The 27752-nt window shown below is 21.9% G+C and overlaps 1 protein-coding gene across 1 annotated transcript in view; it reads right to left on the reverse strand.

Annotated features, from left to right (window-relative positions):
• Window positions 1-27752, reverse strand: part of LOC112602179 — a 73838-nt gene that overhangs the window by 29140 nt on the left and 16946 nt on the right. Inside the window, exons 22-46 of the mRNA XM_025350136.1 lie at window positions 26695-26751; window positions 25202-25246; window positions 24706-24768; window positions 23176-23220; window positions 22946-23002; window positions 22129-22158; window positions 21538-21594; window positions 21358-21399; window positions 20281-20340; window positions 17736-17792; window positions 17160-17204; window positions 16266-16322; window positions 15736-15780; window positions 15606-15665; window positions 14816-14881; window positions 13665-13709; window positions 13371-13442; window positions 13151-13198; window positions 12133-12195; window positions 11961-12005; window positions 11025-11096; window positions 7804-7932; window positions 5463-5498; window positions 5168-5215; window positions 5001-5023 (exon numbers count right to left, since the gene is read on the reverse strand). Coding sequence (XP_025205921.1) covers window positions 5001-5023; window positions 5168-5215; window positions 5463-5498; window positions 7804-7932; window positions 11025-11096; window positions 11961-12005; window positions 12133-12195; window positions 13151-13198; window positions 13371-13442; window positions 13665-13709; window positions 14816-14881; window positions 15606-15665; window positions 15736-15780; window positions 16266-16322; window positions 17160-17204; window positions 17736-17792; window positions 20281-20340; window positions 21358-21399; window positions 21538-21594; window positions 22129-22158; window positions 22946-23002; window positions 23176-23220; window positions 24706-24768; window positions 25202-25246; window positions 26695-26751 — 1367 coding nt within the window. The remainder of the gene's footprint in view (window positions 1-5000; window positions 5024-5167; window positions 5216-5462; window positions 5499-7803; window positions 7933-11024; window positions 11097-11960; window positions 12006-12132; window positions 12196-13150; window positions 13199-13370; window positions 13443-13664; window positions 13710-14815; window positions 14882-15605; window positions 15666-15735; window positions 15781-16265; window positions 16323-17159; window positions 17205-17735; window positions 17793-20280; window positions 20341-21357; window positions 21400-21537; window positions 21595-22128; window positions 22159-22945; window positions 23003-23175; window positions 23221-24705; window positions 24769-25201; window positions 25247-26694; window positions 26752-27752) is intronic.

Raw genomic sequence — 27752 nt, forward strand, 5'->3', positions numbered from 1 at the left:
CTTTTCTTATAATTCAAAGCATGTTTTATATGGATAAGTGTAATTCCATACTATAATGATACTGATTTACAATTATGTTATTTAACTGTTATAGTACAGAAATATAAAGGCTAAATTTACCTACTTAGGTAAATATAATCAATATTGAATAAATTTGAATCAATATAAAAATTATATGAATGGTTTGAGGATATATATCACGTATTTTATGTACTGTATTTTTTATTATTGTTACAATATTTATCAGGATTAAATTATTCATTATTTCATTTGTCTAAAATTTTTTAAATCTTAAAATATTTTTGTGGGTTAATTAGTACACTCAAGTTACTATTATTTATACACACATACATAAATAGTAAATACATATACATTTATTAGATATCGAATTACATAAAATATATTAAGTAACATACCTATGTCTAAGATATAATTGTCGTAGGAAATGTGAAATATTCGCGGATAAACTAAAACGAATTAAATTAGAACAAAATATTATTTTTAAAATTCAACTCATTTTCTCATTGTTGTATTATTTGTTGAAAAAAATCTTAATCTATTTTTAAATAAACATCAATGTAATACATGCTTGTAAAATATGCAACAGTACTTACATATTTTCAATTTATTGTAATCTTCTTTGTTTATTGATGTCAAACCTAAATTACAATAATAAGTATGATAATACATATTTTAGAGTTATTTACTTTTCAGTGTTATCGGTTAAAGGAATATAGATTAAGTTAGGTTTAGATGATAGGTATGACCAATATTTTTCTCCGTATAAAATCATCTCTAAAAGTCATCTTTATGATAAATAATTTTTGCTTTGACAAGTATGAATTTTTTTTATAATTTTAGTTTGTTTTAAAAAACACAATTTATTTTTTATTTCTTAATAACTTTCGATACTTAAATTAATACAGTTCAACGATTACAACCATACATAAATATATATGAAAAAAAGAACGATTGTCATAAATAAAGAATAAAAATCCAAAAAATTCGAAAAAATATCAATAAAAAAAAATCTAAAAAATGAATTTAAAGTAACCTGTTGGTATATTGAAATAATATTGTTATTATATAAGAATGAAATAATTTTAAACGAGTTTTAGAGAGTGATGGAAAGTTAGCAAAAATGTGAGTGAAGTCGCAGATAGCTTCTTCAACACGTAAAGTATAAAAAGAAGAATCATGGAAGGAAAGGTAAAAACATTTTTAACATTACATTTTTGTTGTTGAAACATTTATCAAATTTTAATTTCTAAATAAAAATTATTTCTAAGGTCTATAATTTTATGTAAAATACATAATAATATTAAGTATTAAACAGATTTCATGAATAGTGTGGTACATTATACATAATATACTTAACTTTACCAATCTAAGCTAATGACCTAATACAGAGTATTATATTAACTTAAATTAAATTCGGATTTATAAAGGTAATGACCGTACTGTATATCAAGTAAAAAAGTCACAAAAAAAGTTTAAAAATTTAATTTATAAATATTGAAAATACTGATTTTGTATGTATTTTATTAAAAAAACATATTTTTAACTAGTTAAATTTATATTATTATTTACTTGAATTATTTTGTAGAAATTATAGTAGGCTGAATTAAAAAAGTTGCATTTACATATACAACTATACCGTTTAAAATTAACGTGTTCAAAAAATATGTAATGTTTAGTATGTCAACAATTTGTCAATTTGTGAATGCGTAGTAGGTACACACTTTTCTGTTACTGTTTACAAATTTTTTCCATTTTAAAAATTATTAAAATTAAATGAGGCCATGATTTAATTGTATATACTAACATATTTTACAAAGAACATAATGTAAATGATATAATAATATTTGGTAAGAAATTGTAAATTCTCTTTCAGAGGTTAGGTTAGGTTAATCGAAAACGAGCAAATATATATCATAAACACCAATATAACTATTTAATTTTACGAAAATCTCTGAATGATGCACGTTGTGAAAATATGAGTATTAAAAAATCACATACTAAAACAAATATTGTTGAAGATTTTCGTGATATTTCAGATATTTGTAATTCTGTATACGACATTAAAATATATTTTCCAATAGTAACGTCAACTATGAAATGCTGTCTACCTTTGATACGGTGTATCACTAATTAACAGATTAATGATTAATAGGCACCGAAGAATACGATATGATCATAGTGTGTAATTATATCAGATACTTAGTTATAGTAATATTATTTAACACTTAGCATAGGTATATTAAAAAAAAAAGTCAATAAAATATTATCTTTGTATAGTTTAAACATAACCTTTTTTTAAATTCAAGTGAACTACTTCAAGTTAAATATTTTAATAGTTTCTTACCCATTGATTTAATTTTTTCATTAAATGTCATAAATGAGTCTTGTAATTTTGGTAAATCTAAAAAATATAATATTTATAGTTAACAAACTTAAGGTATGTATCATACATAATTTAAATAAAATAATAAAACAGAAGTAAGGAAGGATAAAAATAGATATAAAAATTCTTCTAGTAGCCTAAAAGTTTTTCCTTCAATAAATAATCATAATATTATGCTCTTAATTCAAATTTAAACAATTTTTATATTATTTTAATTATATATAACACATACATTCCTTAAACGCGACTAATTCATTTGGACTCAACGGATCTCCATCTAAAAAATGTAATTAAATACCTATTATTATGAAGAATTATCTCAATAATTCTCAAAAAATCTTAAAGGTGTTTAACCTTTAGTAATATGCACCTTAAGTCTCCAAGACATTTAACTAATTTTTTTTGCGACTTTTTTATTGATTTTTGGAATAATTTGTAGAAGAGACTTCACTACCACTAACTCTCTTTCAATATTTTACAGGTTATTACCAAACCTGTAAAATGTTGTTTATTTGTAGTATCTATTTAATATTGAACTAAAAAATTTGATCTTTATTTTTTTATTTTTTTTTTTTATTTATTTTATGATATATACAAAAAAATATAACTTTAAATGCAATTTTGAATTTCGATTGTTAAAAAAATAATTTATGTAAGAACATTTTGTCAAGCTTTTTTTTTAGTGTTTTGAATTTAAAAATCACATATAAAATTGATACATTTTACTCAATTTCAGAATAATTTGAAAATAAGTAAGTAGAGTACGGTGTGCTTAACATAAAAACTATGACAACTTATTCAATTGTCAGTTTTCGTCAATATTTTTTCAGTGAATAACTGTCATTTAATATTTTAATATAATAATAAAAATTAATATTATTTATTTGTATTTGAAAAATAAAATTATTTAACATAGATTATGCTTAATTACTTACATTCCTTTACTTTTTCAAAATATTTCGTATGATTAGTATAAAAATTTGGAGAAACTATAATTTGTATAAAAAAAAAATATTATAAGATATTATTTACCAATGTTATGTATAGAAAATGAAATATTAATATATACATATATTAAAATATATTACAAATATTTGTTCATTAATTTTGTTATAACATGAAACATGGATTCATAAATTATAACTAGATAATTATACTGACTATAACTAAAAAATATTAACAATTTAAAATATAATCGTAATGCAAGTACCTACTCCAGTTGTAAATAAAATAAATACTACTTTATTTTAAAATACTAATTGGTGATTTTTTTTTTTTTGAGTAAATAATAATTGACTTTGTTAATTTTTATTAGTTTTGTTAATAGTTAACAATACTTTGCATATTGTTCATAAATATACAATATACTATTTAATATTCTTTATATTTAAAATTTAACTTTATTTAAAATTGAAAAACAACTCTATAAATGTTATCAGTTACAGTATTAACTATTAAAACGATGAAAATGTTTAATTACAAATATAATTATCACAATCTGTTAATGATTATCATTGAAAGAGTATTTATCTTCATTGATTTAAAGAAAATAATATCTTTCAGTTTGCTTAACAATTTTTTTTTAAATAAAGAATAAATACGTAATTATGTAATTAATAACATATCTAAAATTTAACTTAAGACTTATTTATTAAATTATATTCAAAATCGTAATTTATATAATGTATTGTACATTTGTGTATTGCTTTTAAAGTTATTATTGTAATCTATAGTAAGTGTGTGCTGTGGTTACTAAAGTAGTTTTAACTTTAAAAAAATATCTAAAAAATAAATTTCATACAATTTTAGAGCCCTATAGTTATATATTATAGGAATTTTTATAATCGTTTAGTTTATTATCTGTGTTATATAATATAATGTCACTACCCGTAATAATTATGGGTATTATATTTACAATTGTAAATATAATTATTATTACAATTGTCCACTGTTACTACAACATCAGTAATATTATCAGCTTTCTTAATTGAAACTATTTATTGAAATACTAATATATTATGATGTTAATTAATTATATTATATCTACTTTAAGTCATAACCAAGAAACTGTTATGTTATACAATACAATATAATAGATAAAAATTAATAAAACTAATAAAAGTCCATTGTACTCCATGTATATTATTTTAAAGCGTTAATCATAATAACAGACTGACTTATCTCTAACATCTGTTCAATATGTCCACTATTTTAATTTTTTCAACGACGTTTTTTCGTCTACTAACAATATAATAAACAATAAAATAATCCTCATATCACGTTGAAAATAATAAGAGACCATATCTTTAAGACAAAAACAACTTTAAGAACATTTACTTTAAGTAAATCAAGTATTTTTCAAAAAATAATTTTAATAGATCTATTGGAAAGAAAATAAACCTCTAATTTCAGTACAGTAAGTCATTATTTTAAATTAGGTTGATTACAAACATAAAAGAGTATTGTGTTTTCCTAATACTATAATCTTACAAAAAAAAAAAAAATGTTAAATTTTCATTATTAATCACTTTATTAAATATATTTAAGTTAAAAATAGAAAAAAATAATAATTACGTGAAATGAATGTATTGTACACCTCTTTTTTAAATACATTTAAATCTACAAAAAAAATGTTTTTTGTTGTTTGTTTTAAATCTTTTATCAAATAATTAATAAATTTATAACTATAAATATACGTGGGAATGAAAATGTAATATCATTTTTTTTAGATATTAATTTTTGTTTGAATAAAAGTCTACTCACGTTTATGAATTTCAGGACACAAATCAAACTTCTGAAGAGACTGAGATGCTAAAATATTAAATTTTAAACTAATTTTTAATTTTGATTAAAAAAATCCCTAATGACCTAATGCAATTAAATAATTCATTAAGTAATTAAGTGTATTACAAAAATATTTATGAGATAAATTAAATTATAGTTTGATACTAAAAAATATAGAATAGATAGAATATTAAATATATATATTAGTAAAATTTAGTATAACTTTATTTTTTTTTATTCAAAATATAAGGTATAGGTATATTTTAGTACTTACTTTGGGAGTTTGTTGGGCACGTATTTTTTTTAGATACTAAAATTATAAATTTTAAATTAATATCTTTAACTTGTTACATTATAAAAATACCTACACTAAAATAATAAAACCAGTCAATGTTAATAAATTTAATATATTATTATAGTATTCAAAATAAAGATACGAAAATGTTTAGTGTTTTACATGATGGTAATTTTTAAATATTAACTTAATATTTACAATACGTAGTAGCTAAGTTAATTGATGACAATACAATAAACTTATAAAGTGATTCATCAAACTTGCTCACTTAAATTTTTAACTTTAATCAGAATTGAAATAAATGCATATTATGTGTTTAAAATAATGGCACACTCACATGACGTGTTGTTTTCGTCTTACAAATTTAATGTTCAATATGTGAATGTTCGTTAAGTAGAACCAATTTTGTGTGTTAAGTTTAAATTTTAGAGTAATATGAAACATCGTCAAACTTAAAGGTAAGAACATTATTTGTACTTAATTGTCGGTATTTACGATACTTTAGTTTTGAAATGAATTAAATTAACACAGATAATGTTCTTACCTTTAAATTTGATAATAGATTATTTTAATTTAATATTCAAGGTAAACATACAAAATTGGTTCTACTGGACAAAAATTTACGTTTTTGTACATTTGTAAGAATAAGACAATACATACGGGTCTCTTAAAGACGAATCATTTGAGAAGATGCTTTGTAAATTACATTGTTTATGTATTTTTCATTAGTAGACTTAAAAGTTTTTATCAAAAACTATTTAAAAGTCAATTTATAATAATTCTACTTCCATTAAAAACAATTTAAATGGACTGTAGTTAAATTTATATCTGAGTATAAGTAATTGAGTAAATGTATTTGAATACTTTTTAAATTAAGTGTTTGGAAAGTATTTTAAAATTGTCTTGAATATATTTTCATTTAAAAATCAAAGAGTTTTAAGCAAATTCTTTTAAAAATTGTGAACAATTACGAGTATCTATCATATTTCAGATTGTTTTTTGATAATCATTATTCATTATACTATTTTATACATAATTAAAATCAAATTATTAAACTATTATTTTAATATTTATTAATTTTATATTTAATGAACAGCTGTTTAAGTATTTTAGGGCTAAAATATAAAAAATTATCATTTATTATCTTGTTTTAGTATAAAATTAAGTAAGCAGTTCAAAGTTTTAAATTCTAATGATAATTAAATGTGACATATTAATTTAAAACAAGTAAATAGTAATAACTATTGATTAGTATTTACAGAATTATTTTTTTACCTATTTGTACAATTTATAAAGTATTTTAAAGTATTCAAATACATAGCAAGTATTTGTTTTTTTATGTATTTGTTCTTAAATACATTTTTTTTTAAGTATCTTAAGAGGACGTCGTACCCGCATATGTTGTCTCCGTCTTACAAATGCGTAACATGGCAAATAGTACTCTCAGAAGATCACGTTTAGCTCCTTCAGCTTGAAAATTAGAATGAATTGACCTCTTTTGAAATTTAAAAGTGAGATTATTATCTAGGGCATCTATAGGCTTTTTATTATATTTTAATTTTAAAGCAAGTTATGAGTATTTTAAAATTGTAAATTGCTTGCACGTCTTAAAACACACATAACTCGCTTTAAAATTAAAATATAATAAAAAAAAGTTTTAAATTTAAAGCCTAAGAGATGCCCTAGATAATAATCTCACTTCTAAACTTCAAAAGAGGCCAATTCACTCTAATTTCCAATTTAAAGGAGTTAACCGTGATCTTCTGAACGTAATATTTGCTATGTTACGCATTTGTAAGACGGAGACAACATATGCGGGTACGACGTGCTCTTAAGTGTGTTTTCAATACTTTCTAAATTTATATATCTATATCTGTATTTAAATATAAATTTAAAAATATTTTTTTAAAGACTACCTATAATAAACAACTTTTTAAAAATGTAGTATTTAAACTAACAGTTTTAAAAATTTGACCCAAAATATGTATACAAATTTATGAAAATGTTGTCTCTATTCTGATAGCCAAATGATTGAAGTTTGTACTTCGTATGATTAAAAGTAAATATGTAAGAAAATTAAAAACCATTCTCAATATCAATATTGCACTATAAGATTCATCAGTATGGTATAATGAAAATTATTCAATTTACATTAACATATAAATAATTTAAAATATTCAGTATGAATATTGCTAATATAGAAGTCAGATGCTATCACAAACAGTCCATTCCAAATTTCCTTAAAACCATTTTCCCTATTTTTAAACTAATACAAATAGTTATAAGTAACAATCGATATCGTTTAGTAAAAAATTCTTACAGATTGTATTGAACTGTGTTCTACGTGACATTGTATGTTTGGGGGGCGAAGGAGTCGACATCGCAGTATTCATTGGGGGTTGAGAATTCTGTGCTTCATTAACTGATGACGGAATAGAAATCGAAATATCTGAAATAAGAAATAAATAATACAAATAATTATTATTTCGAAGTCAAAATTGAAATATTTTTAATGTCATTCGTATTTTTTTATTTTTTTTTTGTAACAGTGTACACTGTGTACAGTGTATAATATTACGTATATATTACTTATTTATAAGGCTACAATGATAATATGTTTATAGAAAAAAACAATGTCATTGTTCTAAAAAGATTTTTTCCGTCTTCATAAAAGTTTAAAAGTTAAAACAATAATTATAAAAATTAAATATTACAATTTATAATATTGTTTTCAATAGTTAATATTAATACTCTTGCGTGATTCATACTATACTTTAACATCTACTTATTGTATTTGAACGGGTATTAGTGCTATAACTAGATAAGTTCACTTTTTTCAATTATGTTCTTTTTTTTATGTTAATTATCAATTTTTTTTTTATCAACCGTTTCAACAACATGATACACTGTAGTGTCCCGTATTTTGTATAAAAGATAGAATTATAAAATTATTTTTAATTCTTTTTTAGCTACAAAAATCAGGTAACTCCAGTATCCATAAAACATAATACTTGATATATTTTTTTTTATTGGTCGCAATCATAAAATACTTCCAAACTGAACTGATTATTGTTCCTGACGATTTAATTAGAGTTTTAATATTCTAGTGAAATTATTGGGTATAAATAAAAGGTATTTATTTGCAGAAAAAAATATTTATTTTAGGTATATCATATATAATATAAATTATTTTTGTTTAACATGAACATATTTAGATAATTTGAGGCTATTGATACTTTAGGCGAACTTATAGGTTAACTTTATAGTTTATCCTGATATTGATTTAAAACTGGTGTCTATTATTTTCGGTATTTTAGATAACCGGTATAGCATGTATCAGTGTATCACTTATTTATGTGGTTTCCGAAAATACCATATTATTGGTAATAACTAAAAAACTAATAAGTAATAACGTTGATGTCAATATAGAATTTTTAACAGGTATTAGATACCGGTATAGAAATTTAAAATACCTTCAACTAGAAACTACCCGGTTATTTTATTTTTATAATTGGTTCAAAAACCACGTATGATCTTAGTGAAAAATTGATGTGAAGTATTAGGAGTTAAAAAATATTAAAAATATAAAAATCAAAATTGTATATAGTTTTCTTAAACTGTTGTCATTAATATAGTAGGTATACCAAATGAAATGGCTTTAATTGATATTTATATTTCTTACTTAAGTAATGATTCTATATTTTTAATTTTTTTGATTGACAACACAGTTCCAGTACGTTTCTATGTCTATTAAAAATATTTGATAAAATTGAACATATCTGGTCATTTTATCAGTATCTTCAATTAATTAAATTAATATTTCTCATCTAATACTGTTGCTTCTTCTATTGCTTGCAAAATAAATGCTAATACCTAAAGTATGATCTTTCAAAAAACGAGAATTTAAGTATTAATCATATTTATCGACGTTGAGTGCCTTGCGTAGTATTCTCTACTCAAGATTTTTAATAGATTTTTAATCATGATATTATCTAGGTAATTTAAGCTTCTTTTTCTTTGTAGTATTATAACATGGTGAGGTAATTTAAGCAATAGTGATCTACTCGCATGGCATATGCTATTATTAATTATGGCTCTGTTGTTAAAGATACTCATTGAAATTATAAGACTGTTTTCAATTTGAACGCATTTAATGTAAATGTTATAGATTTCCTGAATTCATACTATATATTCCACATTCACTCTACAATATTGTGGTCCTATAGCATAGTTGCAGAAGAGAATCATTATAGATTCATTAACTAAATGCTTACGTGTTTTAATTTTATAAATTAAGTTTTAAAATACTCTGTTATCTGGTAAAATAGAATTTCGTATTTTTCTTTCTCTCATTAATTTCAAATTTCTCCAATGTATTAGGTACCACTATATCCAATATCAAGTGTTCTTCTAAATATTAAAATACTAGTCAATTTATTTAAAAAATACGCAATTTAAATATTTAATTATCATAACTAATATTTACTCTATTTTTGCCATTTAATTATTGTATTTAACAAATATAAATTATCTCGTTACAATATTTTGATTTTAAGTGAAACGTGTAGGTATATACTTTTTAAAGAACTATGTCATATTATAAACAGAAAAATCACAAAATTGTTTATGCTCGTGTAAGGTTTCTTTTGTATTTTTATACCCTTTGAAAAAATGATAAATTTACTTTACCAGGTTTTATGTTTAATTTTATAGTCATAATAGGTCTTAACTGTGAAGAACGAAGGTTGTAAATCTGTGGCTTTTTAATATACAGATCAATTCATACCAATAACACGTATAGACGAATAATGACGATTTTATAAAAAAAAAAAGGTTGTTCACGTCGATGACATTCATTGAAATCATTGTTTTGTAAGTTTTCAGAAATATAGCTCTTTCTTCTATGAAAGTTTATCGACTCCTACACTGTAGATTAATTGGGTTTTTTCGCAATCTGAATATCAATGGTTGGAATATTTTTCGATTGTACCTACCCTTTTTTTCGATTACGCACAAATTATACTCTTTATATGTTCATTACGTAAATCTAGTGAAGAAAAATATTTTTAATATTTTTGCATATTAGTTGATCTTAGTAATTTAAAATAATATAATAAGTGTATTATGAATAGTGACGGGCGAAAATATAATTTCAAATATCGATATCGTTCAAAATTTACCGATATCATACCGCAATATCAAAATCCCTTTTTCGTTTTCTTAAATTTTCAAATTTATATCACACTAAAGAATTTAACTCATTTATTTTACACCAACATCCTACATATTTGTAATAGCTTAGATGCCTTAGAACCTGCAAGTTAAATGTAATTCTTGAAAAATAATATAATAATAAATATTTTCGATACTCCGATATATCCGGAAATTAACTTAACCGGATATTAAATATTTGTCACGATATCGATATCGTTGACCATTACTAATTATAAGGCGTGTACGAAATAATTTTATTCTGAGACTATCCATTATCAAGACGCTAATTTATTTTAAATTAATAAAAATATTTGTTATTAGTATTACGATTATCAGAAGAGTCCTTAATTTGAGTTCTAGAATCAAAAGTTAAAAATGATTCTGCTGGATGTGGCAATTCTGTAAAAAAAATACGAAATTATATTTTAATTAGATATACTTATGTTTGAAAATACACGTCAATTTAACGAAAATTATTTACATTAAAATATACATAATGGTTTACAATTTCTGATTTTTTTTTAAATTTATTGAAGTAGATATAGACCATGTGTCAGTCAACATAAAATTCTAAGAACTACATATACTTTTTAGTAAAAGACATTTTATGTTAATTATATTATGAAAATTAAATTTATTGATTTATCAGCAGTGTTTAATCATAAACCATTGAATGTAACCTTTTTTTTATTAAACTATGATGTTATATAATATAAGCCAATAATTACTTAAATCTTTCATTTCTTATTTATTGTTGATGTGTTTCAAAGACTTATAGTGCGTAAAATGTATTAAAAATTATCCTAACTCATATATTATACATATATAAGTACGGCTGAGATACCACAGTCGAAAATCATTAATTGTTTTTTTTTCGCTAGTGATCTAAAAGTTATTGTTTAATATTCCAAAGTTAAATTACTCTTCTTATAATTGATGAAAAAGAGTTTGTTCAAGAGTATGCAAATAAGTAATGGATTATTTCTATTAAACAAAAAAATATTTAAAAAATCACAGTAATTGATTTGTTGTAACTAGTTTTACAATTATTTGTACGACGATTTTTTGCTTGTAATACTTTTTACCATTATATAAATGTAATTTATGTGTTATATTTATTTTATTTTAATATCAGTTCATAGTTATTTGTTAAGCACTAATATCACTTACAAGTTACGATAAGTAAAAATAAAATGTAGGTATTTTATTGTATTATACCACATTCATCTATAATTTATATTATAAATAAATTTAATAAATTACCATATAAATGTCGATAAAACTGTTTTAATGTGATCTCTGGAAATTCTAAATCGATAAATGTTATTATTATTTAGAGACTAGAATTTTTATCCAGATAAATGAAGGTAGTCTAACCCGTGTCTCTCAAAGCTTCTTTCTACACTACAGTTTTTTTTTTTTTATTAGTACTTACCTAGATTATCTTCCTTTGTTCTATTTCTGTAGATTTCAATGTTTTCATTTAATTTAGGCAAGACTGAAAATAACCAGGAAGAATGTTCATATTATTAATATTTATAAAGGTAAAATAATTTGACACACATCCCTCTTATCAAGTTCTAATTCTGACACCTCTCAAACCCTTTCCTGCTTAAGAAGTCCTATGTTGTATGTACGTCGGTCTAAAGCTGACATTGGTAAATTAGTTATCTTTCAAAATGTTCATATTTCAAGTTTCTCAATAATTAATAAGCCATTTGTAAGCAAAAATTGGTTATTTATAAATTCAGTTATTGTCAATTATTAACAAATGTTTAAATCATGGATGTGATTATGAAGCACTATTAACTTCTTTTTAGGGATATTTAAGGAATGAACGACTTATAAATTTTAAATTTGTATTTACAAATACTTTAAAGTGCCCACTATATTTTTGCAAAGTCAGAAACTTTGAAGGCCAGATTTAATCGACGTTAGTCGTGTTTTAAACTTTTATACATAATTTACAATAGCTGAAATTATAAACTACCAATTCGTGCTTATAAATACTATATTTTTTTAATATTTAGTAAACATATATTAAACATTTTTAAATTTGGTAGCCAAATTCACGTATCTTTAAACTAGCATTATTTATTTTAAATACCAATTAAAAGGTATATTATATTTTTTTAGACAATTTTAATATGATATTTATTAAGTTTGATCTTAGTTCATAAATCTTTTTATTTAAAAATAATAATAGGTTATCTCTTTTAAAATTATAAGAATAATAATTATATACCATAATTCTTTTCATAATATGGTAATTTCTTGTATATCATTTGTCAATAACATATAATTACTTTTCATAATACCATACGTTTTAATTAAAAACAATATTCAGCATTATTATTGCATTTATTTATCATATGTTTTAGTTTTTATGTAGTAGAAAAACATAATTTGATAATATATTAAAAACTAAAAACTAAAACGATAAAATGACTTACGTTTTTTCATTCGATCATACCAAATTTGAGTTTTAACTAGTGGATCAGCTAAACAAATTAAATTATAATAACAACTATACCTACGAAGAAACATTTATTTTTTATATAATAAAACTATGTTTTTAAGTTTGTTTTTTTGAGTATATATTCTTAATTGTTTATTCAAAATTTCGTAGTTTTAAATAATTAATTTTTATGAAACATTTTACGAAATACTTACGATCAGCTATAGAATCTTTTCTATTTTGTCTCCAGCAAAACTTTTCAAAACTATCATAATTAAATGGATAAGCTGAAAAAATATAAATTAAAAATGTTTGAGTAACTGAACTTTGAATAATTATTGTAACTTTTCAAGTTTTATATAAAATATTCCAAATTGTTGATTTAAAAAAGTTATCTTTAAATCGTATGTATTATTTAAACATTGTATTGTTATATTACAAAACATTCAAATATCAATGCAACATAATAATACTATAATAGTGAAATTTCAAATTTTAAAATAACTTACTTAGTACGTGATCCATGAAATTTTCCACTATCAATGATTCTATACCTAAATATTTTAAAAGAGATTACGAAATTGAGTAACTAGTTAAAACTATTTTGTATATTATGAATTTTATTATACGCAATGAAATTTTCAAATTATGTGGATCAGTTTTAATATATTATCTATTTACACTTTTATTTACGATATTTACAGTAAAGTATTAATAATTCAAAAGTTAATAACAATATGATACAAATACACATTATTTATAGTAATTAAATACTAATAATTTTATGAATGAAATGTTTTTGAAAACAATTAAATCAACCTACCACAATTCTAAGATTAAAATAAATTACCTTACTAATAAATAATAATAGTAATAGCCAAATCAAAAACCATGTCATGAAATATATTTAGTAATATACTCATATTATACTGACAAATTTTTTCTACTCAGAATCGTTATTCGTATCTAATAGTAGGTATATCATTGATTTTAAATTTAACGGGAGATGGTAAACTGTGGCAAAATTTACCTTTTTCTAAAAGTCGATATGTAAACTGCGGCAAAAAAATAATTAAGATTATACAATCTGCGACAAAACCGATAAGATACATCATACAAACTGCGGCAATTTATTTTATATACTTATACACGTTTATTGTTTAATTAGGTATAATACGTATTACGTGTTATGGCAGCTATTAGTATCTCTTAAAGTATTAGGCGTAAAAATAAAGAAAACCCAATTTTTAAAATTGAAAAATATATTATTATTAAAAATTAGATCGTAATGATTGTATAATCAAAAAACCAATTTTAAAATTAAAAAATATTATTATTATATTAAAAATTATTTAAAAAAATTGTTTAATTAAAAAAAATAAATAAATAAATAAATAATAATACAATAGGTATCTAATTAAATTTCCGCAGTTTGTATGATATATCTTTCGGTTTTGTGGCAGATTATATAATCTTAATTTTTTTTTTGTCGCAGTTTACATATCGACTTTTTGAAAAAGGTAAATTTTGCCGCAGTTTACATACAGCCAATTTAACACACCTATTACAATGAACCACTTAATACCTAATGTACAGCAGAGCAGTAACCATTTGTCTAACTTTTTTTTAAGTGATAAAATATTATGTTTAATCAACTTACCTTCATCATTGATTAACTTAGTTACATTTGAATCTGTATACGTATTTAATCCTAGTTCTGGATTAACTGTTTGTTAAAACATTTTATAAATCCTAGTTAGAAGAGTTTTCCACACATATTCGTAGTTAAGATATTTTAAATAAAAGAAATATAAAATTATGATATTAAAAATTCATAAGCAATTAAATTTATTTAGGATAGTTGTTTATTGAAAAAACTGTTTAACGTAATAATTATACCTTTTTAGGAATAAAATGGTGTGCACCAGTTATGATGTTTAATGGTTATAAATTCAAAGGAATTATATTTTATACATTAATGTCAAACTAAAAATGGCTTATATGTTGTAATACTGATCAAAACATATGCTACTTATTTTTTATCATTCAACAATTTTAAATATGATTTAATAATAACTGAAAATATTCTTGTGTTTTAAATTTTTAATTCATTTTAGAAAGTAGATATAAAAAAAATAACAAATACTATTAGCTAATTCATTCAACCATATGGAATATGTAATTTTAAAAACATTGAAAATGAAAAATCAGCAAGGTTTAATAAGTTTTATATTTTAGTATTTAACTTTATATAATATTATAAAAAACTAAATTAATATGACTAGTCGTAAGTTGAAAATCTTAAAAATATTCTCTTCGTTTTAATATACAAGGCTCATGTTCTAAAGTAAAGCTTATTTCAAATAAATATACGCAGTGTATAAGTGCATTGTAAACAAATATTACAGATTAATTTAACCGATAAATTAAAGTTACTAATTATTACTTACTAAATATATCCATTATTCTAGTTTTATGATCTGCAAAGGTTTCACCTACAAGAACTCGAACTTAAATACAAAAAGAACAAAATTACTTATAGTTTCAAATGAGTAAAAATTTAATTCTATAGTAACATACGTGATTTTTCTTTTTTAAATGTTTCTAGTGATAATGGCTCTATGGCTAAAAAAGTAATAAAAAATTATTTCTAAATCCATTTTAAATAAAAATGTTTTTTAAATAATAAATATTGCATTTATTTCCCTATACATTCATTAAAATATTGTTAATTGATATTGAGTATTTTAGCTTACAATATTAATTTTACATTTATACATCTTGCACCATATTCATTAAATACAGTAAACAAAAATTAAAAATTTAACTCAAAATAAGCCAGTAGGCATTTAACAAAAAGATTTATTTCTGATCTAAATTTTGAAAAAAAAAAAATATATCCGAATTCTTCAAGTCAATATTCAAGTACTGACTGAAAAAATTGTAGAATATGAATGTTATTATCCAGTTTTTAAACATTAATCGTGTAATATGTAATGAGAAATGTAAATTAAATAATATGTTTGTGTAATTATGAACTCAAATCATTCAGATATAAATAAAAAATACAAGTATGAGGTGAGATAAAATTTATATTATTGGTAACTTACAATAACTGTTCAACCGGTCAACGTGTTCGTTGTAAGTTTCATAGGGTATTGAAAACACTAAAAAAAAACACACACACACATTTTGATAAAATATAATTGATTTTAATATTAATTTTTAAATAATTAATTTGACTTATCACTATTTTAAAATTAAAAACGAAAAAAGATAAGTTTGACTGAGTTGACTTTACAGTAAATTAGGATGTACTAATTGTGTTAAAATCGGTTTAAATCAATAAAAAAAAAAAAAATTGATTTTTTAAGTTAAAATATTCCAAATTATATTCTGCCTCTAGATATTAAATAAAAGCGTTTGTTAATTGTAATATATTTCTACGTTTTAATAAATATTAAAAATATATATATATCGATAAAAAAATTAAAATAAAAAACCACCTTTATCAAAAATTATGTTTTATTATAACTTAAAATTATGTAAAATAAATATTAAAAAAAAAATGCTTTCTGAAATTATAAATGTCTAACGTTATAATATGTTAATAGATAGTTTTATACCTATTTATATTTTTTTCGAGAAGTTAATGCGTAATAAATTGTATAATAATCAACACCTATAATAAGTAGTTATGTAATAACTATTATACGTATTACTAATTTATGGATGTACGTGTTCCTAGTTATAGAACCTAGAGACAACTTTTTAATTAAAAAACAAAAACAAGATATTTGGATCAATGGAATTGAAATGTGTTTATTTTTATTTATTTAAAATGATTAATTTCAATGGAGAATAACTTAAAGGGGATAAAATAATTGAGGTTTAAAAATTAAATTTTATAAATATAAGTTTGGTTTCATAAATAAAAGTTTGGTTATTCTTTTAAGTAAAATCCCGTATTAGTATTACGTATTAGATAATTTTAATTTACTTACGCTTTTTTAAATTATTGAATTCGCTTTTATCTAAAGGATCTAAAGCTGCAAAAGATTATGAAATAATGTTCTTTTTATGATTTATGAATTTTATTTAAATGATAATAAAATTATAGTTGTCCAAATCGTTTAAAATTTCATTATTGTTCCGTTAAGTAATAATAAAATATGTAAGTTTCAAAACGTCGTCAAAATTTATAATCCAAAATAGTAATTTCTTTTAGCAATGGCCAATCATACTGATCAATCATTTTTTTTAAAACACTCTGTTATTAAAATCTTTTATTTTCTTAATATTATAAAAAATATTACAAATCCATTTTATTTTTACACACAATTTAATTTATTTATAATCTACATTTTTAATCAATAATAATTATTTATTTTATTAAATTAATTTTATTTTACTAAATTCTCTATGAATAATAGATGTACAATTAAAATTTTAATTGAATATTCATTTTGAAACTAAGAAATTTATGAAAAGACAACTTATAGAATTGCTTTAATTGTTTTTTAGTAACTTGTGTTAGTTTTGTAATAAAATAGTGAAATTTAATTAATTTAATAACATACATATTGATTGCATCCTCTGTTTATAATTTGAATATCTTTCAGGTGCCTTTGGAAATCCTAAAAAAAACAAAAAGTTCAAATCAACACATGTTTTTATTAACTATGATATTTATATTATTTATTTAAATAAAAATTATTATACTAATATGCAATTATAGTGTTTTTGAGTGGATTTGAAAATGTCTTTAAAAATGCAAGTCTTGTAAAAAGAATATCGTGGAAATAACGGGGGTGGTGATTATAGGTTGACTAAATTAAAAATAAATAAAGAGTATAATTTTGTTCTATATTTAATTAGATTGTGGGCTAAACTTTATTTTTTAATGCAAGCCAAATCGCAGATATACTTCGTCAGTGAGTACTAAAACTATTTGTGTAAAATTAAAATTGATAAGAGATTAAAAGAAAGAATAATCATTTAGGTATTTTCTTGTTATTGAATTTTTCTGATTTTCTCACTATACCAATCAGATATATGATATTATAACATAATATATAAATTAGATCTTGGATTTAAAAATAAATAAAATTAGTATATATTAATAAGCTTGCCGTAATGATTTTATTTTATAATTGAACAATATAGTATGTTAAGTTAACTATTTTTTACTAAATTTAACCAGTGATTTACTTTAAGATTTATATTGACTTAATTTTTCATTTTAATTATATTATATTAAAATGTATGTAAAATATATTATTTTTATTTTCTGCGTCCATCTTTTCCTGTACTTTTTTTTCGTGACTAAATACCACGTATATACTGTGTTTATTTAAACTGTATAGGTACATTATTCTTGTAAATTGTTCAAACTACATTCGTGGGTAAATAAATTCGTATTGTATAACCAGCTTAAGGCTTAACTTTGTCAACACATAAATTTGTAACATTATGATGGAAATATTATTAGATTTAAATTTATTTTTACTAAATTGCTTTATTGAAATGATAAATGTATTAAAATTTAAAAAAATTACTTGAAAGTAATAAATTAAATTCATCACTTGACTTTATAATAATTGATTCTGAAAATAAATTTTCATTAAATTTACAACTTTATTTTTTTTTTATCAAATAAATATGTATTTAAAATCTTTAATATAATAATACAATAAATAAATTTGATAATTTATTTTGTACAAGGTTTGGATGCTTGAGTGAAGAGGACGTCCATCGACACTACTTCAAACTGTTTTTTTTTTTTAATTATTTATTTAATGAAGTAAATCACGAGATCAATTGCATTTTAGTCGACGGGGAAATCTATAACTGAAATAAATTTTGATATAACACAGGTAAATACAACAATTACGTTTTATTAACCAGATGCGCATTTGTATAAGTCTCATAAGAAATATCGATTTATCATTTCTCTTAAAATAAAATTGTATACACTGTATAATGTATTGTGTATTTTTTTTTTATATTATTAAATGTAATGTCAACTTTATTATTTAATTCAACTAAAAATGTTATTATTGTTAAAATAATTTATACGTGAATAATATAAGTTGTGTAATTAAAAATATATTTTATTATCGACATAGTTATACTAATTAATGTTTAAAATTACCTGATTCAAAAATATTCTTAATCAATTTTGTTGTCATATTTTATTTATATACATATATATGATATAAAATGTGTCATATTTGAATAATCGAGCAAATTTGTATAAAAAAAAAAAATGTGTCAAATGTATTATAATTTGTAACATTTTCTAATAATATTTTGCAAATATAGGTATAGTAAATTGAAATTGATTATTTGTAAACTAAATCTAGAAATAAGAAAAGTGGGTTGTAAATTATTTATTCGACATTTTCGGGATCGTATAGAATTATTGTAAATATTAATAACCATAATATACATATATGATTCAGACAATTCAACTTTCATATAAACAATTTCGCGTAGTATTAAATGCAATTTTCTATATTAAAAACACGTAAAAACAAATATATTGTTGCAATGTACGCATCACTTTGTACGGATTCTACTATTTTTCAAACAAAATTTTCGGAAGAATGCGATTTTAGTTAATAAATTACATATTATTGATCGTATCGTATTTTAATTTCCGATATAATTTTTTCCTTATAATTAAAGATATATTTTAAAATTAAAGCATATTTTTTAAAAGCTTTATTTAATATTAATGATAATTTAAAACTGTTTTATCTCATGCATAATACATTTTTATAGTTCTAAATACATTATTCGAAAATTCTTGGCTAATATCTTATTATCCGGTTAATTTTAACAAAAGTCAAAATTTAATAATATTCATGGCGGATAATGATAACATATGGGTACTGTAATGTATTTTTTGTAATGTTTTATTATCCGGTAAATGTTAAAATTATCCAAATAATAACATTACCTACCTGTAACATATTATATGATATAATAATATATGTTTTTATAGACTAACTTTATAATTGAATATTTAAAAAAATATAATATAATGCAGAATGACTTCATTATTATTTGAAAAATGTATGACTCATATTATTTATATTGAAATATTTTAAAGCATATTACTTAAACTGTTCAATCTGGTACTGTATATTGTATAATTCGTTTCGTTGCGTTGAGGAAATTCTGAAATAATTAAAAAAATGGAATAAATATTAATTGTTTTTTCTGTTAATAGTCAATATATAAGTAATTATTTTTATTTATTATTGTTATTAAAAATAGAACGATTTTTGAAAAGTATAATCAATTGAAGACAGATCAAAATAATTGGTTTTTCCAACATTGAAATAAAAAATTATTTTGACTAGGTTTAATATAGTGGGTAATAGATATTTATTGTTTATACTATAATAAATAATAATATATTAATTATTATTTTCCAGTTTTTATTTTGTGGTTATTAATTCATTTATTCAAGTTTAATATATCCTTATGAATCAGATGTATAATGTTAAACAGCTTACAATAAATTAAATTTCAAAGCTCGATGAATTATTTGGGACAATATTATAGAAGTGGATTTAAATAATTATCAAATGTTCCTGATTTTTTTTTTTTTTTTTTTTTTGTTCCTAAATTTTGACTAAATATAAGATACATCCATTAAAGATATTTGTATATAACATAAATTAAAGCATAATATAACATTATATCAAATTGTGAAAATTTCATTTTTATTTTTTAATTGGGTATTTAATGTGGATTAATTGAGCTAATTTTTTCACGACAAAAACCCCTTAATATCTCTTAGGTATAGTATTTTCTGTTGTTCGTACGTATAAAAAATTATATTTATATACAATTATTGTACTATCACACACAATACGTAATGTAATACCTATGTATTTAGGAATTTTCATTAAAACGGATTGAACCTTGCAACTATTAGGCACAATATTATTACGAATAATAATAATAAAAAAAAAAAATGTTTAATGATCAAACAAATATTTAGGTCAACATCTCTAGCATTGTAAAATTATTGAAAAAATAACATTATAACTTAACGTGAAATTATTTGTACAACTTTGATCTTATATATTATAATTATGTGAATATCAATACTATTAATATTTTACATAATATGACTCAATTTTATAAAACCACTAATAATTTATGATTATTTTAAAATTTACTTACGATTTTTATAAAACTCAAAAGTTTCTTTAACCATTGATATTCCTAGATTTATGTCATAAAAGATTTGATTAAAATAGATTTCGATATGATACAAATTAACAAAATTTGAACAATTATTAAAAATACGTATTTGTATATTTATCTGGATAAAATATTATGACCTTTGCCGGCAATAATTACCCATATCATTCATAGTTATTGAAAATTCTAAAAGTGTACTACACATTTTTGGATAAACTGAAAACATTGTTTATTTTTTAATTATTATGATTAAATTGACTGATTAATAATAAAAAAAAAATGTATAATATCTATAAATAACATAATTTCCATAATATCTATAAAAAATATGAGATATATATTTTATATGATATATAATGTTAATTAATGGTTTTCCTACTCATTTCCATCAAACTATCTGCATAATTATCTATCTCACATTTACTTATCATGTTATTATGTGTAGATTATAAGTAGAGTTTTATTGAATAAAAAAAAATATTTTTCACATTCAGGAAGATTATAATGTCACAATTAACAAATAGATTCATGCTAGAGCACACAAGTTTACAAATCACTGTTTATAAAATACACGATTACAATGATTATATATTTAATATTTTAACCAATAAAATAATTATAAAATATGAAAAATTAAGTATTATAAATCAAAATGCATTTAAATATTTAATTTAATATTAATATGAGTTAATTAGAGTGTTTTATAGGTATATTGTAAAAACTTAAAACAAATGTTAATCATTCACTTACTGCGTTTGAAACGTTCAATATCATCAGTTGCTAAAATCATAAATAACGCCGTAATGGTCATAATTCATATTTATTAATAAATTATATATTATCTATATTTTATGTGCATTCGGATTGAAAATAGTTAAGATGGTTATAGTTATTGATTTATTGCCGTAAACTTTTTATGGGAACATACAATAAAAAACAATAATTGTTAATAATAAACATTTTATTGTTCACAATCAGAAATATGAATTTTATTCGGTGTATATAGGCGTTTTTGTATACATTTAAATTTGTATCTATAGTATGTTGTTTCCTTATGAGTGTTTTTTCTTGATAAATATCCTATATTTTAAGACATTTTTGAATATCTTAATAGTATGATTGTAAGTAAATTAACTTTTGTGTATTAAAGAACATAATATTATATTTTTATTGATGTTTGGAAAACAAACTGTAAGTGAAATAAATGTAATTTCGTTGTAAAAATAGTTGCTAATATGATCAATATAGAAACAATCTGAATGGAAATAAATTGATTATTGGTTCAAAATTTGAAGTCATCAATAATACATAGCATTAAAAATAATACTAATTTGTTTTTTAACATTTTTTAACATTCCATTCTCTTAACGTATTCAGTTATTAATTTTTTTTTATTTTATTATTTTCGTGAGTATACTGGTACCTACATTTTTTAGAGTACTATAATTTGGTGGAGATATTCAACTACGAACTTAATTTTTTGTGTATATTTACATTGAAAATATATTCTATAAGCACAAATAATAATAGTAATTATTCTTTGACCGAAAATATTCAAATAACTCACAGGCACCTGGTACTCTTTTTATATAAGCCGTAACGCTTTCAAATTGTCCAGGAATACCTGAAACAATATTTATATCCATAATTAAAATATTAATAATTATTTTCATGGAATATAATATTGTAAGTATTTCCATTTAAAACTATATGATTGTTAAAAAATAAAAAAACATAGTATTTGATCAATTATGAACTTGATTAAATATTATTATTATAAAACTGTTTAGAACTTACGGAGCTTGAACTGATCAAACTGATGTTGGTTCATAAACGGTAAATCTGTAACAATAATAGTTTTAATAAACAATACAATAAAACTATTATTAATAGATATATTAAAATTGAATTCAACTATATATCATTGTATACAAAAAATGACTGAGTAGAGACAGCCAATTAGCCTACATCACTAAGTATATTTCATAATATGTTTTTTTATATAACTATTAAGATGATTTATTTAACTATTAATATTAATATAGGCCGATTATTTCTTATTATTAATATTTAATTATATTTAATTATTGTTATTAACTTTTGAATATATTTACTAACATCTTATTGTAAAACAATGCGAACTAATTTATGGTATATATAAATATTATATATAAATTAATCTATATACTTTGTAAAATGTATTTTCTACAGTCTAATTCATAATAATACATGTAAAAGTTGTAAGTCTTCACGAATAATGTTTTTGAATTATAACTAAATAATAAACAAGTCATTCATAGTATAAGTATATAATTTCGTGTAAATTTAAACTAGACTTTCAATAAAAAAAAATTGTATTTGTTTATTTTTCAGATTTTTTTTAAATTCAAAGTGGATTAATTATAAGTAGAGTTCAGATTTTGAAGCAAATGCTATTTCTCTTGTATATAAAAAGTTTTAAATTGTTCTAATTTTGATGAAGTAAACTTTACTTTTTATAATTTTATTAAATTTTGAGTTGCATAAAATGATATAATATGATATAAATATATTTTATAATAATAATCAAATATTAATGAGATAATAAATATAAATTTTTTCAGAAAAGATCGTGTCTACCTACTGTAATACTAAAAGTAAAATAAATAAATTAACTAATAACTTAATCAAAAACCATATCATGAAATATACTTAGTGATATAAGCTAACAGGCTGTCACCTTAATACCTAATTATCTATACTAATTTCTATGAGAATTACAGATTACTTATTAAATATCTGATTGAAAACAGTTACAGTTTTCATATTCATCAACAATATGTTAAACGTTCATTATAGGTGGTCATTAATAATATCTACTCTTCTACTTCAAGTGAAGATATTATTTTCGCTTTTCGGGATTGGGACATAAGATCCCATATGCGTAATATTAAGCACTTTTCCGATATATTTAGTGCGTTGAGTGATTATTAGATACTATCTTACTTAGAAGAATCTCGTCTTGTTGTGCGAGTACGTTTATTGTTCTGATACAAATGTGTCAATTATAATTTTAGAGCAAATAAAATATACAAAAGTCACAACATTATTCTTAGTAACTTGGAAAATACACTACTACTAGCACTAGATAAAATTGAGATCCACTGATATAAAATAATATACATTGTTAGATCGACAACAAATTCTTGATTATTAATATAACTAGAGTAAATATTTTTATTAATATTTACCATATGTATTTGTTATCATACTTGAATAGTATCTTAATAGAATATTTTATAATAAATTATGTAAATGGTTATAAATATCACATTTTGAGCAACTTACTGTTACCGTTTTTTACTCTTGCCTCATAGACATTAAAATTATCGTCAAGCAAGTGTGGATGTACTGAAAATAAAAACATTATTTAATTCCTGAATTCAATTTCATACATATAATAGTTTAAATAAATGTTTTGCCAGAGACTTTTTTTTTAATAGAATTGAAGTTTTTAAATTTTTAAGTGCTGGGCAGATCATAATACTTCTTTTTTTGTATACTTATTAGAAAACTAATGTTTTTCAGACAAAATAGCATTTTTAAAATCTATTGCACTTTCAAATAATGAAATAAAATTGTATTTGTTTAGAATAAAACTGCACAATATTCAAAGAAATATATTTATTAATATTTAAAAGTTTTCACACTTTAATTAACATTTATAAAATTAAAATTTTTATGTTTAACTATAATAATATTATCTATGATAATAAAACGACTAGGTTAATTTATAATTAATTATTAATAATTTAAAAAGTTTAATTTTAAAATATAAATTTACCATCCTTAAACATCTTGAAATAATCTATTGAAACTGGCTGTAGAGCTAAATATAGAAAAAAAGGATTAAGAAGCTCATGTTAAAAAATATTTAAAATAACAGTATAAAATTTTTAAATATTATGGTATTGATAAATAAATAAAAGAACAGTTTTCAGACGAATATTATTTAAAAAATATATGTTATATATTAACATAAGGACCCTAAGAGATTTATATTTATATATTATGTGTTTATATATTATCCATTATAGTTCTAGATCGTGATTAAAATTTCAACATTTTTACAATTAGATATTAAAAAATAATCTATTTGATTGAATACACAATTTTTCATATTCTATCAAGAATGATATCTAAAATAATAAACAAGTCTATTAATTGTTTTAATTGTGTCACAATTAAATTATAATTTATAATTTTCTCAGAAAACAATATTTGGAGGGGAAAATAGTTAAATACATTTGATTTTTTACATTCAAAACCTAACAAGGATGGTTAGTAAAGGATTCATTTTATAATTTCCCTGTAGTACTTAAAAAATACAATAACGCGTTTCATATTTGAATATATTTTATTTTGAGTGTTATGGTTCAATTACCGATCGGCTCCTGTTAGTCGGTAACCGACATAACGCATTGTGTGATCCAGCACTAAATGTTAAATACCTACCTAATAACTTCTAAAATCATTATCGTAGTATAACGTCGTGTGTATTGTCTTATAAGTTATAGCTACTGTTATTAATATTCATTGTAGTCAATATTTGTTATAATGAAATGACTATGTGCAAACTATTTACTACATTTTTAATAAGACGGTAAAAGGAAATAAATAGTTTTGGTGGAAAAAAAAATCCACAAATTTATGAATGAATCAGTGGAAAAAATAAAAGTGTATTTTTGAAGGAAGCCAGCAAAATAAATTATAAATTTATCCTATTTATTTTATTTTGCTGATGATCTGATGTCCTGATAGCAATATGTAGAACATGCAATGAAATTAGAATGCTTCAAAACATGACAATACGAAATTATAGGTATATTTGTAATTTGTTATGGACCGAAAGTTAAAAATTATATTATACCTATTTAGTATAGTAATGATAGAATATCTAGTTAAGTGTGGTGGGTCTCTGAGATAAATGTTAATACAGAACAAATATTCATATAGGTACCTATTTATACGGCACACATGCTTTAAAATGTCTATATAATATATTAAATTTATGTATGTATATCATAGTTAAAGATAAATATAATAATGGTGATTCATTACATAGGTTAGTAGGTTTTTTTATACCTAAGTCATTATATCAATTAATGTTAAATCTGCATTTTTTCATTAAGTATTTGGAGTCCAACATTGGCAACATTACATAGTTAAAAAAAATAAAATAATAATCAGCGTTTTAAGATATCATAAACCAAACGGACCTATCTATTAAAATGTAAAACTGCTTATATTGTGTTAAACATTGAATAAATTACTTACAACGTTCTTTCATTATTTCGTTATATTCTTGGAATGTGTCATAATACTTTGGAAAAACTGGGGAAAAAAATAGTTATTATCATGAAAACTATATAACATGAACTGTATGTTGACAGTTGATAAAACTGATATGAATGACCTTATACTTTACCTTAGTGACATAGGTTAGTTATGTTTATAATGGTTAAAGGATGACATTTTTATACATGAATATTTTATATTATCTAAGACGTATTTCATATTTATTAAATGCACCTATAAATCTATATAGTTAAATAAAACTATTGTACGCAGCAGTGCAGCACTTAATCGTATAATGTGTAAAATGCATACTGCAATAATTTAAATACACGTTTTTAAAAAATTACATACAGTAAAAGCCGCTTATTAGAAACACTTTGGGACCAAGGTGAATTGTGTCAATTAACCGATTGTTTCTAATAAGCGATTGAAAAAAAAAAATGAATAATAGGTACGCGAAAAAAATATGTATGTATGTATGTACCTATATTGTATAATTTAAAAAAGTATGCACAATTGTGTATATTTTACGATATTATGTAAAATATTTATCATTCGTAATTTGTTTTTTTTTTGAGTGCGTATGTGTGTTTAGGTAGAGCTCCAAAATAAAGCCCAGTCTCATCCGCATTGAAAATATCAGAGCGTGTGTATTGGGCTAGCAAATCGGTCAAATGAGTTTCAAACCACGAATGGTCGCATGAAAATTGGCTAAAATCTTAGCGTTTAGACATTTTTAGATTTTTAGAAAAAGGAAACACTAATAATCTTTACATACGCACGCTGAAGCTAAACTACAAACGCGTACGACCAGTACGTACAGAAAGAGCATTCTCGCGATAAATTACAGTAAAAATAAACGTAACGACAGCAAAGATAAAATTGAAGTACATTGGTTATCGCTAGATAATCGGTGTATATGTCAACTGACCTTCTCCCAATTGTTTCAAATAACCGATGTGATGTTTCAATAATCCGATTTATTTTCAATGTTCTAATATACGGCCGATCCGTCCCGAGACATTTTGTTCCAATAA

Source organism: Melanaphis sacchari, unplaced genomic scaffold (genome assembly GCF_002803265.2).
Source record: "Melanaphis sacchari strain LSU unplaced genomic scaffold, SCAv2.0 Contig84_pilon_pilon, whole genome shotgun sequence".
NCBI classification, from domain to species: domain Eukaryota; kingdom Metazoa; phylum Arthropoda; class Insecta; order Hemiptera; family Aphididae; genus Melanaphis; species Melanaphis sacchari.